This window comes from Psammomys obesus, unplaced genomic scaffold, assembly GCF_907164565.1.
Source record: "Psammomys obesus unplaced genomic scaffold, mPsaObe1.curated_primary_1811, whole genome shotgun sequence".
NCBI classification, from domain to species: Eukaryota; Metazoa; Chordata; class Mammalia; order Rodentia; family Muridae; genus Psammomys; species Psammomys obesus.
The window spans coordinates 757,685-772,920 of record NW_026596353.1 but is presented as its reverse complement, the minus strand read 5'-3'; the positions used below and the strand labels follow the sequence as shown (position 1 = coordinate 772,920).

Sequence of the window (15,236 nt, the reverse complement as noted above, 5' to 3'; positions counted from 1 at the left end):
GTTACTCCAAGGATAACCATATTTGGGAAATGGTGGGGCAAACAGAGCTATTTCCCTATTGAGAGACCTCTCAGATCCTTTGCTATGAGCGTGCTGACTAAATTTATGTCAACTTAACACAAGCTACAGTCATTTTGGAAGAGGGAACCTCAACTGAGAAACTGCCCCCACTGAATTGGTATGTGGGCAAGCCTGTGGTACATTTTCTTGATAATGATTGATGTGGGAGAGCCCAGCCCACCATGGGTGGTGCATTCCTGGGCAGGTGGCCCTGGGTACAATAAGAGCACAGGTTGATCAAACCATAAAGGACAAGCCAGTGACAAGTGTTCCTCCATGGCCTCTGCTTCAGTTCCTTCCCCCAGGCTCCTGCCTTGAGTTCCTGCCTGGCTTCCTTTGGTGATGGTCTGTGATGTGCAAGTGTGAGTGAAATAAACCCTTTCTTCCCCGAGTTGCCTTTGGCCATGATGTTCTGTCACAGTAACAGAAACTCTAACCAGGACGAGTATGTACTTGTAAGTCTCCCAGAGGCAGGGAGAAGCTACCATATTTCCACAGAACACTTTGTAAGACTATGGCCCCACAGACCATTCTGTGAGAACCCTCGATGAGTTCCACCGAGGCTGATGATCTGGAGATCAGCTTCTCTCTCTCGCCTCTGCCATCTCCATGTGGTGGCATCTCCCTGGCTCAGGCTTCTCTTGTCACTTGCACACTCTCTGGCCAGGCTTCACATTGGTCCCTGTGATTGTTTGTGATACCTTGGTTTCCACCTCTAGACGGTCCTCACTGCCGAGCTCTGGCTTCACACAAAATCTATCTCCTATACATCCTCCTATCAATCCTACACTCACCTTAAGCTCAGCAGATGCCAAACGGAACTCGCAATCCTTCTCTCAAATCTGCTTCCTACTGTGGCATCATTTCTCTCCTGACCCACAGTAACACCAAGGAGAGTCATGTGGGCTATTTGTGGCTGTCTTACTTGAATCCCTTATTTAGATATAGCCTGTTGAGTCTCAATTTCAGTGTCCCCCACTGCTCACTGATATATCTCAGAACCCCCAGATGTCTTGCTTGGACTGCCTGCTCTCATATGTACCCCAGGCTTTCTCCCACGGTGATTGTTAGTAATTTGTAACCTCATCATGCCTGGCACAAAATCTCTCCACAGATTTCTCTGTGGCTTCATAACACTCTCCTGACCCAAGTGTTTCTGGCCTCAGAGCCTCTTACATATCTCCAGCATATTTTCTCATGGTAAAGCAGCTGAGAATCTCTTCCAAGGACACGGAGCTCCCTGACTTGACAGTCATATACTTCCTGGAGCCTGAGTGAGTGGCAAAAACTGGTTCATTTGTTTATAGTCCCTGTCCACCCTTCACCTGAAAAGCCCTTGGTCTGCTAAAGCAACGATGGTTCAGGACCACGGAGAGCGTCACATGCACACCCCCTCCCCTGGCCCTTTAGTTGGGCTCTGCCCATAGGCCTTCCAGACTAGCTCCTGTAGCTGGTCCTTCACAAATCCAGTTCAGGCTTCACTTCCTCCTTGGGGCTATATTGTAACGTATATCCCTCCATCATGTCAAACTCACTCTTCTGGTTGTATGCTTCCACCGCCACTCCAATCCCAAAAGACATGAGCCTCAAGGGCTCACCCCCTGTCTGATTCATCCTCATCATCCAGTGCAGAGGAGGTGCCTAGAGAATGTCTGCTGATTGAATAAGCAAATGGCATTTAGCAGGTGCAGGAAATATGTGTTGATTTGTATTGTATATCTGTCGCTCTGAGTGACTCAGAAACCAGCCAGATTTCAATCCTGGCGCCTCTAGAAAAGGCAATTTCTCCCTAATGACTTCATTCTCCGTGCTTGGAGCAGCTTTCCTGCAGGTCACCACCCTTTCTGGGGAGAAAGCACCCCTACTGCTATTGCCATGCTGAGGACTCACTGGAATGTCCTTACCCCCAGCCTGGGGCCTGCCACATGAGTTTTTCTCTGAACATTTCATCTCAGCCTCTCTTTTGCTCAGAACAGATGGCTCCAAATCCTCACTCACATAGAAGCTCGTGTTCCATCATTTGAACATTTGCTTTTTTTTGAGACAGGGTTTCTCTGAGTAGCTCTGGCTGTTCTGAAACTTTCTCTGTAGAGCAGGCTGGCCTCAAACTCAGAGCTCCACCTGCCTCTGCCTCCTGAGTGCTGGGATTAAAGGTGTGCATCACTAAGCACGGCTCATTTGAACATTTTTAACACTTTTGTAGGTGCTTCAGTCACTTTTGCTCATGGCCTGGCACCATCAGAAACAAATAGTCTCTGGAAGAGCACTGAGTGTAGCCTCTTCCTCACCTTGTGGAGAGGCCAGTGTCCTGCCCCCAAATTGTTACAGTAGATGCAGTCATTGTTTGAAGGTGTGTGTGTGTGTGTGTGTGTGTGTGTGTGTGTGTGAACTTACATTGTTTTTGCATTGGGAATCAAACTCAGGAGTGCTAGGAAGGCACTAACCCACACCCCTGGCCATTTGGTTTTGATGATCAGAATTAATTCATTTCTCTTCCTAGCAGCTCTCATGGCTTTCTGGTCTTAATAGAACTATGAATCAAGGCACAGGCAGAGGATCCAAGCTAACCCAACCTGACTCTTATGCCTAGGGCATTAAATCTTGAGTAAGTGGGAAAAGAATAGGGAAAGATGTCTGGAACTCTGAAAAATTAAAAGATAAGATAAAAAAGAATTCTGGCTCTTCAGCCTTCCCACCAATTCTGTGAGCTCCTCCTACACTGCCTCCTTAGGTAGTCAATCCATCTCTTTTTGCATTCAACTTCATAACTAAAACTGATACGGCCACCCAGAGGAGCCAGAGCAAACACATCCTCTTGACATTGGGTTAAATCAGAGCTTCAACAGGTGCTAGTTCTTCTTGTCAGACTCTCTGATAAAGCCTTCTGAGCTCTACCTCGCAAGCCCACCCAGACACAGGAGAAAGTCACCCACTTCAAGGGATGGAACAGACAGGTCAGTGCTAGCTGCAGGGGAAAAGGCAGGGCTGAGGTGCAGGGGCTTAGCACAAGCTCGGCTCTCCAGGGCATAAAGACAGAGTAGAAGGAAAGCTTTCATCACCGGGCTACAAGCACCCCTGCCATGGTCTTACTCCAACCTAGAGAACAAGCTGCTTTCCTGGGCACAGGCAGACACATCTTCCTGTCAAGATGTCTCCTGGATGCTGAGTCATTAACACATGAAGTGAGCAAGGTTGGGCTTGGGAACTCATCTTGCTGAATAGCATTTTCACTCCTGTTGACATTCCTAACAAACAAGTCCAGAGTGTCAATAACCAGAATTACTCAACAAGCGCCCTTCAGGCGATAAAGATGTCCTCTGTTTACTAGGCTCCTCTACTCTTTGTAGTGAGGCACTGGGGGCCTCTCAAAGACTTGCACCTGTGACCTCATCTACTGGGACTGAGCCTCAGAGGCAGGAGGTAGGACCTGAGGGAAGCCGGGGTCTGGGTTGGCTGTAGATGAGGTGTGGCCTTGTCCTTCCAGGGTCAGTCCCAGAACTCTGGCACTCCCCAAACTCGTTTAGAAAACAAAATCCTTTAAATCCTCAGCTGAGTCTCATTGAGTCCTGGGAACTCAAATTTCAGAGTTCACTATAAGAAGTGACCCCAGACTAGGGATAAAAACTACAGCACTGTGGCAAGCACCCGAGGCCCCTGCTCCCGGCCAGTCCTGCCTCCTCTTCCCACCAGCGCATGCACACCTCCTCTTTGGCCACACCCTTCTGCCCTGTTCCCTCCTCTCTAGTTCTGTGCCCCTGCCTAGGGTTTTCTTCCTCCACATCTCTTGTCCTTGCCAATCCCAAAGCCACCTCTAGAAGATTTCTGAGCCATGTGATCCCTTTTTCTCATAGGAAGTATGTCTCCCTTGGTTTAGCCCGTATATTTCCTGTCCTGCTTTGGGCTGTGAGATCCAAGGGCAGGCTGGCATCTGTTTACTGCCCATACCTTGATGGGACCTGCTGACATCAATCAATGTTTGCAGCCTTGGCACAAAGGGCATTTCTGGCCTCTCTCCGGCCACCTTACTCTGCCCACTGTCTGGAAGCTTCACAGCTACCTGGGTGCTAGGTTCTGACCCTGAAGCCAGCCTGTGGGAATCACATGGAGCCTGGACTAGAAAGTGACATTTAGTGCCTCTTACATAGAACTGTGGTGTCTGCAGCTGAGAGAGAGAGGCAGGGGAGAGCCCTGATCCTCTAGCTAGTGAATACGGAGAGCGAGAATGGCTGACTCCTTCTCAAAGACTTATGCTCTCCTTGCCAGCCCATTTCTTTAGTTTCAGGGTTGTGGCTTCCGGAGCTCCAGATGCCAACTCATGGATTGGGCTCTTTTCCTGGAGATGTCTGTTCCAGAGAGAACTGAGCTGAGGTAAGGTGTAGGCTGAGCTAGTAAACCTAGCTCCAGGAACCTGTCACAGCCAACTAGGGACAAGGAGAAGCCCTAAGAGGCAGGAGAAGAATGCAAGGGCCAAGAACTGTGTTGAATGCCGGGCCACTGTTTTGCCCACAGATGCTGGGAGGCAGGCACGGCCTGGCACAGCAGAGGTGGCAATGAGTGAGTGAGTGATTGCCTGGCTGGGATCCGTGGGAGGGGACAGAAACTGGGGCCATAGACAGAAAGAACACGCCTCCCTGCTGCTGCCTGCCTGGAGACGGTTAATCTCCTGCAGGGCCCATTGAGCCCAGCTGCTCAGAACCCAGTGCCAAGCATGGGCCCCACAGAACCAGCCCTCCCCGTGGAGATGCTGGGGTCAAAGCCTATGCTGGAGAGAAGAGGGCTACTTCCAGGACTATGTGTGAACAGTCATGTGAGCTGCTCTGCATGTGGCTTGGAGGCCGCTCCCTCCGCAATTTGCATAAGCTTGAGGGGATACACCCCCGCACCAGCAGCCACAGGGAACCTACCACCAAGACCACCTCTCACTCAGATGATGAATTCTCACAGAGGGTTATTTTGTTTCTCCCGTGCCTTTTCAAACAGGAGAAACTGGGTCTGAGTGAGAAGCTAACAGGGTGCGTGGTGTGTGTGTGTGTGTGTGTGTGTGTGTGTGTGTGTGTGTGTGTGTGACACCCAGACACCAAAGCTGAGCAACTCCCTCAGGGTCCCCAAAGGCCACCATGAATCCTTGGCCTGACCTGCTCACCTCTTCTCCTCCTTCCTGCAGAGGCTTCACAAAGCTATAAATAATGAGATGGTCTAAGAAACTCTGAAATCTGAGGGCTTTGCACTGGCCATGCTTTAATAAGGGCCTGGCCTCCCTGCTGGGTGCAGACACAGGGATCAGCCTCCCAGGAGGGTGGTGACAGCTCAATCCAGCCAGCTCCTGGGCCCTGGCAGCTCCCCAGCCGGGACTGAACAAGTGGCAAGTAAGCTTAGCTGGAGCCCCTGAGTCACAGCCAAGATGGGAGGCCACCAGGAGGATGTAGGTAGGATGGAGCCTGCTCACTGCAGGACCGGGACTCGGGCCTCCTCTGCTGGGGTGCTGGTCCCAGAGAGCAGGTATTGGCTCTCATTGCTCCTGCTGGCTACGTCCTTGTCCAGGGTTCCTGCAGAAGGCAGAAAGATGATCAGCCAGCCCAAAGGAGGCAGAAGAGGCTTGGAGACCAGGCCTGGGGACAATCTCTTAACAAATGCTTGAGGTTCCGTTTGCATAATAAATCCCAAATCAGTCCTCTTTAGTGCCACCACTGTGGACTTGGCTCCTCTGGTAAGTGTCCAGAGCTTTCGGAGACCTCTCTGCCCCAAGTCCGGCACCCTGAATTCTGTTCTCAATTCAACAGCCCTGGGGACGAAAGGTCATCAGGACCTCCCCTCTGGAAACTCACAGTGCCTCCCACCTCACTCTCAGGGAAGGCCACAGTCTGTCCAAGGATTTCCTCTGTGCTCTGCTTCCCTCCCTCCCCCTATCACCCCCTCACTCGGGCTACAGTCTCACTGGCCACCTTGCCAGTCCTCAACACAACACACCAGGCACATTCCCATCACTGGCACTAGCTGGTCTCGCCTCCTAGAGTCCCTTCCAAGAGACTGAGTCCTGGATCACCCCTTTTCCTCTTTGCTCCTTCACTTCAATGTTACCACTGCAATGAGAACCGTCTGTCCTTGTCAACCCTTTTCCCTGTCTTTTGTCTTTACAGTAGCACTTACATTACCCTTTTTCTGTTTCTGATCTGTAGCCACTAAAGCGTCAGCTTCATGAGGGCTCAGACTTGGCCTAATTCTGTCTCTCTCTGACAGCTGCTACCTTGCCTGGCATAGGGCAGGGCCATAAGAAATGCTCCAGAATGAGCCATCCAGAAGCAGAGGCAGCCACTCCCAGTCCAGAAACGTTCAACCTGGAGCCTAGCCAGGGGATGAGGAGTGGGAGCACCTTTACCAGATCGCCTGGCCCGGGCCTGGTCTCCTTCCAGGTGCAGTGCAGTCAGCAGGAAGCAGCCGCCACCCAGTATGATGGCGAAGGCACAGCACAGCAGGCTGTGTTGCAGACCAAGGAAGCGCTGCAGGTAGGAGTTGGGGCGCTCAGCCTGCAGGACACTGGAGATCTGCCATGAAAAGAGGGGTGTTTGTCAGGCCCACCAGGTGGCCCCAGGACCTTGTCAAGAACAGCACCTCCCAAGTTCCTCCCCGCTGCACACACTCAGACACTCCTTACAAGTCCAGTGAGGTAGGGGCTGCCAGCATCTCCCAGGATGTGGGCCACTGTGATCTGGAGCGCCTCTGCTGTGCCCCGGCACCTGGGCACCACTACTGACTGCAAAACACAGGCACCCAGAGGTAAACTTCCCAGCCGGGGAAGAAGGGGAGCCGCTCCCCCTCCTCCTGTGTGCCCCTGCCCAGAGGGAGGGATTACCGACTTCCAAGACCCGAGTCCCACTCCAGGACTCAGGCCCCCAAGGCCCAGACACCTCCCCCGGACAGGCATAGTGGGGAAGGAGAGTTTACAGTTGAGCTGGCAGGACCTGCGGGGCTAGGACCACAGTGGTAGGGCAGTATCTCAGTTTCGGGCTCCAGAGATCAGTTCAGGTAAGTGTGCCCAGTGCAGGGCAGCTGTGCCAGGGAAGCTCACACAGCTCCATGCAAGAAGGCAAGGCCATCAAGAACGTGGCTTCTGGAGTCAGACAGTCTGGGGTCCACTCCTGATCCCTACCCATTAGCTGTGCATCTCTGGGCAAGTCGCTTCAGCGTTTCCTGTCTCCTCTCTAAATGGGATAATGATAGTGCCCACCTTGAGAGCTGTGCTCAGTGTCATTCAGTTATACTCAGACGCTTCTCGTGAACATCTGTCCTGCTAGCAGAATGCTCTGGGTGTGTGTGCTTCCTGCCTGGAAGGTCTGCCCTCACTGAGCCAACAGGGGAAGCACTATTTATCACTTATGACTTACCCTTATGTCATCTCCTCTGTTAAGTCCTCTCAGGTGCAGGGGCCTGCCTTTACACCACACACACACACACACACACACACACACACACACACACATACACGCACCACATTTAAATGAGTGTATGCCTCCTGGAACTGAAAGGGGTCCTTTCTTGAGCCATTTTCTTATCTTTCATTAATAGCAAAACCCCTAATTTCTCCTGTGTTTCTGGAGTACTACAATACATTAGGAACAGGGGGCCTAGTGAAAATCTGCTAACCAAGTCAGCCAAGCAGCCCATTCTGGAAGACTAGTCTCAGAGCTACTCCGCACTGTGGCAGCCACCGAGGAGATGGTTGTTCTTGAGTCCGGTCCCCAAGACCTCAGGGGACCGGACTCAATAATAATAATAATAATAATAATAATAATAATAATAATAATAATAATAATAGCATTTAATGACTGCTTCCTGCATGTGCTTTTATATATCCACTCCAACAAGTCATAAAAGAGATACGATTATTTCCTGCATTTTATATATAGGAAAACCTTCACAGAGCAAGTAATTAAATTGCCCAGAGCAGCCCAGCCAGGAAGCAGCAAGGCCCAGCCTGGATGGCAGACTCTCTCCTCGGAGGGACTGGCCTCCTGACCCCTGACCCTCTGCTGTTAGGAGCGAGGGGAGCTGGCATTTTCAGCCATGTTGATGTGTTCATTACTCAGCATCTGAAGGTGGACAGTGAGGCTAAGAAGACAGAGCAGGTTCTGGTGACTCACGCCTTTCGCCCCAGCACTTAGGCACAGGCAGGTGGATCTCTGTGTGTTGGTCTACACAGTGAGTTCTCTGACAGCCAGGGCTATATAGTGAGAGCCTGTCTCAAGAGAAAGAAAAGAAAGAAAGAGAAAGAGAATAAAGACCATGGAGATGGTACACGCTTTTAATCCCAGCACTTGGGAGGCAGAGTCAAGCAGACCTCTGAGTTTGAGGTCAGCCTGGTCTGCAGAGTGAGTTTCAGGACAGCCAGGGCTACTGTCTTGAAAAACAAAAGGCTCCTCAGTGGTCTTGCCTATGGGCAGGAGAATCAGTGTATTACAGAGAGGGGTCAAAGGTGACATAGGAAGGTAGAAACCCAAAATTATGACTCTGGATTCCAGAACCCTACCAGGCAGACACAGGAGGTCAGCTGAAAAGGGGGTCATGGGTGGGTGGGGCAGAGCTGGGGAGCCACTATGGGCAGTCACATGGTATGCAGGAGGTCACTGGGGCCAAGGTTCTCTCCCCACATGGTAGGGAAGCTGGGCACCTTGCCACCTCCAGGACCTGCCAGCACTGGAGGAGGACCTGACCACAGCTCTGCACCTTCTCAGGATTTCCTTCTCACCCCATAATTATGTGATTAGTCATTGGTGGTTCTGGGGAGACAGGCTCAGCTTTGGCTTCCTAAACAGAGGCCTCAAGGATCCACACAGGTCCGCTTTGGGCTGGGGCTGCAAGGTAAGGTCCCTGCAAGCTCACTCTATATCTTTTCGGTACAGGGAGACATACCTGCTTCCTCTGGTGCCTACAGCTCTGCAAAGGCTGGGCCTAGCAGCACCTGGCAGGCCGGAGGGTGGGTAATTTTGAAAATGAGTGGCTTTGGGTTTCCAACATTCCAGGTTCACCAGCTTCTGAGACAAAAACACCTGTGTTGACTCTCCCTTCTCAGAAAAGCAGTTCCCTTTATAGCTGGGGGCGATTGAGGTGCAGCCAGCCACCACCTTATGGGAAGCCGGAGAGACAATCTCTACAGACAGATTTCCTGGCAGCTTGCCCTCTGTGCTCCCCAACTCAACCCCTGTGGCCAGACACCCCTGAGGAGTGGTGGTATTGCTGATCCTCGAACATCCTTCTGCTCGGGGCTGGGAGGAAGAGAGAGCCAAGGAAGACCAGCCTGGGTGGGCAGCTGGAGGCTCCTGGAGCAGATTCAGGGACACAGAGAGACACCTTCTTGGTCTTTCCAGGAGAAAAAAAAAAAATGCCTAAGGCACAATCAAGCCAGCAGGAGATGTATGGGGAGGGTGTGGGGAGTAAGCTCCTCATGAGGATGCGTGAATGAGGAGAGGAAGAAGTTTGGAAGGAACCTGTAGGCTGGAGCGATGACTGCAAACCCATAAGCTGTGCTGGAGACTGCTGGGTCTGGCCTCTGTGGGAGGTCCACTGGCAGTGCGGCTCCAGGACCCACTCTCCACCCACCCAGTCAGGCGCTGAGGATGAGAGCCCACGGTCAGTGGCCAGCTCCTCCAAGTTGGCTCAGGAAGAAGGAAGTGTGAGAGCCCATTGGAGCAGGCATCCCTTGGCAGGCCTCTCATCTGAGAGACTCGGTTCTCCCAGGTGGAGAAAGCAGTGTGCTGAGCAGGGCTGCTGGGGACTGGGTCCGCCTCCTCAGGGACACAAATGGCACAGGCTTAGCTCCTTGCTTGCTTACGGCCTGGGGCACAGTCAGGGATAGCTACTTCTCCATCTATTGTACATTTGAGCTAAGTGAGAGGTCAATGGGTTGGCCAAGACCTCTATCTCAGCTGGTGGGTGGCGGAGATAGGTATAAAGAGCAGATTTCTAGAATGCCCCCAAGTTCTGTTATCCATTCTCTCCCCTCTCACCTACACTCAGGCTCCAGCTCCCCAAGAACACACAGTCTCTCTACCTGTTTCCTTTTAGACCTCTTGGCTCTCTCTCTCGATTGAGAGCAGACTCCCGCTGCAATACCCTCACAGCAACCCAAAGAGAAGTTCAGCTGCCGCTTAGGAGCCAGTACAGCATCCCTTCCACCACTTCCTGCAAACCTGTCCCCACATAAGTTCGTCCCCTGTCCTGTTTCCTCTATGGGACCCCAGTCTCCAAACCTGTCCCCTGCAGCTTGGCTTTCTGCCAAGTGTGCAGTGTACTCCTGTAAATTTATACCCCTACACTGGACAGAGAGCCCCTTCTAGGCCCTGAAACCATGCCTCCTGAGCCCAGTCCTGGTTTTCTGCCAGAAAGCTAGAAAAATGGGAGCTGAAAAGGTTTCACTCCTATCACCCCCGACCCTGTTTAATATAGAAAGATCATTGTGGGCCATGGGCTTAGAGCAAAAGAGAAGGCAGAGAAAAGAGCATGGAGCTGGCTAGAGCAGAAGCCTCCAAGCCGTGAAGGGCTTGGAGAGTTGTCGGCTGGGCTGCATGTGGTCAGCCCCCCACCCCCAGAGTCCAGATTCTAGCTCGGCCCCAGAACTACCCTTTTCCTCCTTCCCAGTTGTGGGCACACTCCTCTTCAGCCCTACAAAGTGCCTGGCTCTGCCAGGTTAATGATTCCAGCAGAAATAGACTTAGCGATGCCATGCAGCCTTCACATATCTTCTGAGCTGTCATGTGGAAAAGAGATCCCAGCTGGGGGTGAGCAGAGGAAGCTGTGGGGGGTGGGTTCAGTACCACTTGAATCGCCTGAGAGGGGATGAGCTATGTGGAGGGTGGATGTTCCCTCAGGCGGCCTCATCCACCCCACTAGGCAGGTAATAATTAGACTTTTCTATGGGCAAGGGAACTGAGGCCCAGGGCCATTTGCCAGGTCTGTGGTTGAGTCTGTGCTGGAGCCCCAGTCTCCAGTGCAGAGGAAAGGGCAGGGAAGGTTGGCCATTTCTGCAGCTGATATGTTCGCTAGAGCCAAAGACAGGGCTGAGCCTGGGCCATAGTAGGCAGTGAGCATCCTATTAACATAGTGTTCAAGCAGCCCTTGCTGTCTGATTAAATGACATTCTAAACTCAGATTCTAGGACCCCAAGACCACTTTAGGAGACAGAAGAGCCATGGAAGCCTCAGGGCCACAATCCCACCCATTAACCCCTGTGCCTGATACTGGGCTAAACTTTCTACATGTCATCTTTCCCTCCACTCTCACAACAATGGTGCTAACATTCTATCCCCATTTTTCTTATCAGGAAACCAAACAACCTGCCTGAAGTCACATGGCTAGTGAGTGACAAAGGGCAGGTGGAGGGCGGCTGAAGCCAAGGTCTGTCTCAGGAGTGAGTGGCAAAGGGCAGGTGGAGAGCTGAGGCCCAGGTCTGTCTGGAAGGGGTTCCAGCCTGAGATCCTCCACCAGACAGCTTTCTACCTGTGGCCAGGCCTCCCAGAACCCTCTCCCCTGTGCTAGACTGTACTAGTCTGCCAGGAGGCAGCAGGAGGGCACTCAGGGCATTCTTGGCTTAGGAGCCCTGTTATCAACAGGGGTTCAGACTTTCACAATGTCCAAAGTCCCTGTGTCTCCTCAGAGGCGGCTGAGAGGCTGAACACAGGATGGAGCTGGAGAAGGAACGGCTGGACTCTGGACATCAAACCCATGTGGTGGGAACAGTGTTAGGTCTCATCTTAGCCCAGCCAGCCCTTGACATAATCTATGGGGTGGGATGGGCTGGAGCCAGGAAGGTTTCGTAGTTAAGTGCTCTAAGTCAAGCAAGCCTCTCTGTGACCCTAAAGTACAGAGCAAGGAGCCCACTTACTGAGAAGTAGCTTGCTGACAAAGCAAAGAAAACCTACGTGCCAGTCCTAGCTCAGAGCCTTGGCACTGTATGACCTTGGTCCATACTTGCCTTCTCTGGGCTTTTATGCTTATGTGCAGTGGTAGAGGAAACACTTGAGAGTGTTGGGAAGGGGGTACTTTGTCTACAGACACTGTGAAGTGGCCTTAAGCTCCTGCCTCTGAAGTCCTCCCCAATCCCCAGGCTACTCAAAAGTTCTAGGTCCAACATGCAACCCATACCTACCAATAGGATATCAGCAACTACCGCCCAGTTGCAAGACAGAAGGAGCTCCCCGAGGGCCAGGAACATCTGTGGACAGAGGATGGCCTGGATGAAACTGTCCCCACCTCAGGCACCCATCCCTCCCACAGTTCCTCAGTTGCACAGAGAGGAAACTGAGGCTTCCCTGAGGAAGGCACTGTGGAGATTGGTGGGTAGATGGGGTCTGGAATGGCAGGCCCCAGGACAGATTGGCAGGTTGCCACTGAGATCTCAAGATAAGCAACAGTCCCCTGGTTTCAGAACTCTGGTTCATAGCCCCCAAGACCCAGCCCTTAGGGGTCACCCAGGGAGCCTCAGAAGGAAGAGGCAGCAGGAATGCCAGAGCACTTCCACATGTGTGGCCTTGGGACAGAAAGGCCAAGGTCTCAGCTGGCCCACCTTCTGTGCGTTTTCTCCTGACGACTGCACGGTACCCAAAAGGCTCCCAGGAACCTCTAGACCGGCTTCTCTCAAACACCTCTCCCAACCTCATCCCCCCACCCCCACTCCAGCCTCCAGCAATCGGTGGCATAGCCATTGTGCAAACAAAGTTAATTCCTAGCCAAGGCCAAGACTTTTCTCAGGTCATAGCTGACCCAGGGCAAAGCCAACCCGAAACTCAAGGCTTCAAGCCCGTTCCAGTGTCCACCCCCACCCCCCCCCCCCCCACCCCACCCCTGCCTTGCTCCCAATGTCCTCTATTCCTGGCTGGCTGTCTCACCCAGCCCTCTGTACCGTGCTACCTGGTGCCAGCGGATTAGGACAATCCTCATTCCCCTCACTCAAGAAGAGCTTAATGAAGCAACCGGAGAAAGAGGAGGAAAGGCTCCCTTCTCTCAGCTCTGGAGAGCTTATTGCCAGGGTGGAATTAGTCATTCCTGGAGTCACGGGGCTATGCCCAAGGCAGCACAGGCTTGGGAACTCAAAGCTTCCTATCCCAAAGGCAGAGAAATGAGAAAAATAGCACCAGAAAGAACAGCACCTACTGTATGCCAGGCATTGCCACTGTTACCCCTCTTGGGTCAGGTAATTCGATAGGGTTATCATCATACTGTGTCACAGACCAGGGCACCCAGGCCCAAGGGCCATCTTCCAGAGAGGCTCTCTCCTCCATATCTGGCCTGCACATAGTGAAATCAGGAAGGCCTTTGGCCTGAAGAACTCCCAGGGACCTCCAGTGACTTCTGTGCTTTAAAGGCCAGAATCAGATGGGGAATCAGATGGGGAGGGAGTCCTGGACAGAAGGGACCCTGGCAGAGACATAGGGGCAGTCAGATGAGCTAGAAAGAGCTGCAGGAGCCCACTAGGCAAAAGCTTTACAAACAGTGCCCGGCAGAGAACCCTGTGAGCAGCGGCAAGAGGCTGGCATGCGCCGCCACGCTGGGTGGGCCGGAGAGTGAGCCAATCTGGTGAAGAAGAGAATAGACACTAAGCGGCCTCTGTGAGCTCTCCACCCAACCTGGCTTCTTGTGGCTGCTGCTTCTGGCCCTTCATGTCCCAAGTACCAAGGAGGCCCTTGAGGTCAGGGTGGGTCTCCTTCTAGGCCTAGGAACAAGGGCTGGGAACCCACAGTAGTGGGAAGCAGGAAGTCACTGGTGGGCAGGATGAGGGTGAGGCCCAAGCAGGCCGAAGCCCTGCATTCCATTTTGACAGGGCCTGTCTACCCAGATTCTGGAGCACATGAAGGCATGGCCCAGCGCACCTGTCCTCGCCGTGGTAGCCTGCTTTGGTGCTCATCTACCGCGGCCAGAAGCCTCTTTCACCACGTCCTTCAGCCTGCCTCTGAGTCCTCTCTTCCTCCACACAGACTGGGTACCCACGGCTACAGGGACATGCTCTCCTGAGCGGCGTCACACACCCACCCCGCCCTCCCCACACCCACAGGACACACTGAAATATACTTTCCCTTCTTCCAGCTGGACGAGGGTGGATCCTGGTCCCAAAATAGAGCCCCTCAGAGGGAAGCTGCCGCCCCAACGGGGCCTTTCAAGATGATCAAGCTGCCTCGGGGTGCCAGGCTTCCTCAGACACACCTGGAAATAGGCACCACGCCACCAAATCCATCACTCTACTTGCGGCTTTGGGGGCAGGGGGCCATGGAGACAGCCTGCCTTCTAATCCCATAATTACAGGCTCTTGAGTAGTGAAAGCCCAACCTTATGGGCTCAAGGAGTGGCATTGCCACAAAGGGTGGGACACCTGCTGGGGACCTTGGGAAGGTCCTGCACACTTGCCTCTGGGCCTTGGTTCCTTCTCTGCACAGGGATGTGGGGGAACCTAGACAGATATATGGTGCTTCTGCAGCTGGAAACCTGGTCACACACAGTTGTGGCCTCCACAGGCAGGTACAGCCAGTCCTCACTCAGTGACCATATGATATAGTCAGACTTGGCTTCAAATAAAGACCAAACAATCAGAGCCAGCCATGGTGGTGCTTGCCTGTAACCTCAGCCATGCCTATAACCTTAGCACATGCCTGTAAACTAAAGCACATGCTTGTAACCTCAGCCATGCCTGTAAACTTAAGCACATGCCTGTAACCTCAGCCATGGTGGTGCATATCTGGAACTTTGGCCATGGTGATGTGTGCCTGTTACCTTAGCACATGTCTGCAACTTCAGCCATGGTGGCACATGTCTATAAACATATTACAGGCCACCCTGGGCTATCTAGTGAGATCCTGTCAAAAGAAAGAAAGAAGGAAGGAAGGAAAGAAGGAAGGAAGGAAGGAAGGAGAAAGAAAGAGAGAGAAAGAAAGGAAGGAAGGAAGAAAGGAAGGAAGGAAGGAAAAAGAAGAAAGAAAGAAAAGAAAGAGAGAAAGAAAGAAAGAAAGGAAGAAAGAAAGAAAGAAAGAAGAAAGAAAGGAAAGGAAGAAAGAACAGAGAAAGAAAGGAAAGAAAGAACAGAGAAAGAAAGGAAGGAAGGAAAAAGAAGAAAGAAAGAAAGAAAGAAAGCGAGAGAGAGAAAGAGAGAGAAAGAAAGAAAGGAAGAAAGGAAGGAAGGAAAAAGAAGAAAGAAA

At 52.3% G+C, this 15,236-nt stretch overlaps 1 protein-coding gene across 1 annotated transcript in view; it reads right to left on the bottom strand.

Annotated features, from left to right (window-relative positions):
• Positions 1-5,284: 5,284 nt before the first annotated feature.
• Positions 5,285-15,236, bottom strand: part of Spns3 (SPNS lysolipid transporter 3, sphingosine-1-phosphate (putative)) — a 52,599-nt gene continuing 42,647 nt past the window's right edge. The window contains exons 11-14 of the mRNA XM_055597304.1: positions 12,200-12,265; positions 6,713-6,811; positions 6,437-6,602; positions 5,285-5,606 (exon numbers count right to left, since the gene is read on the bottom strand). Of these exons, the coding sequence (XP_055453279.1) occupies positions 5,503-5,606; positions 6,437-6,602; positions 6,713-6,811; positions 12,200-12,265 (435 nt within the window). The 3' untranslated portion in view covers positions 5,285-5,502. The remainder of the gene's footprint in view (positions 5,607-6,436; positions 6,603-6,712; positions 6,812-12,199; positions 12,266-15,236) is intronic.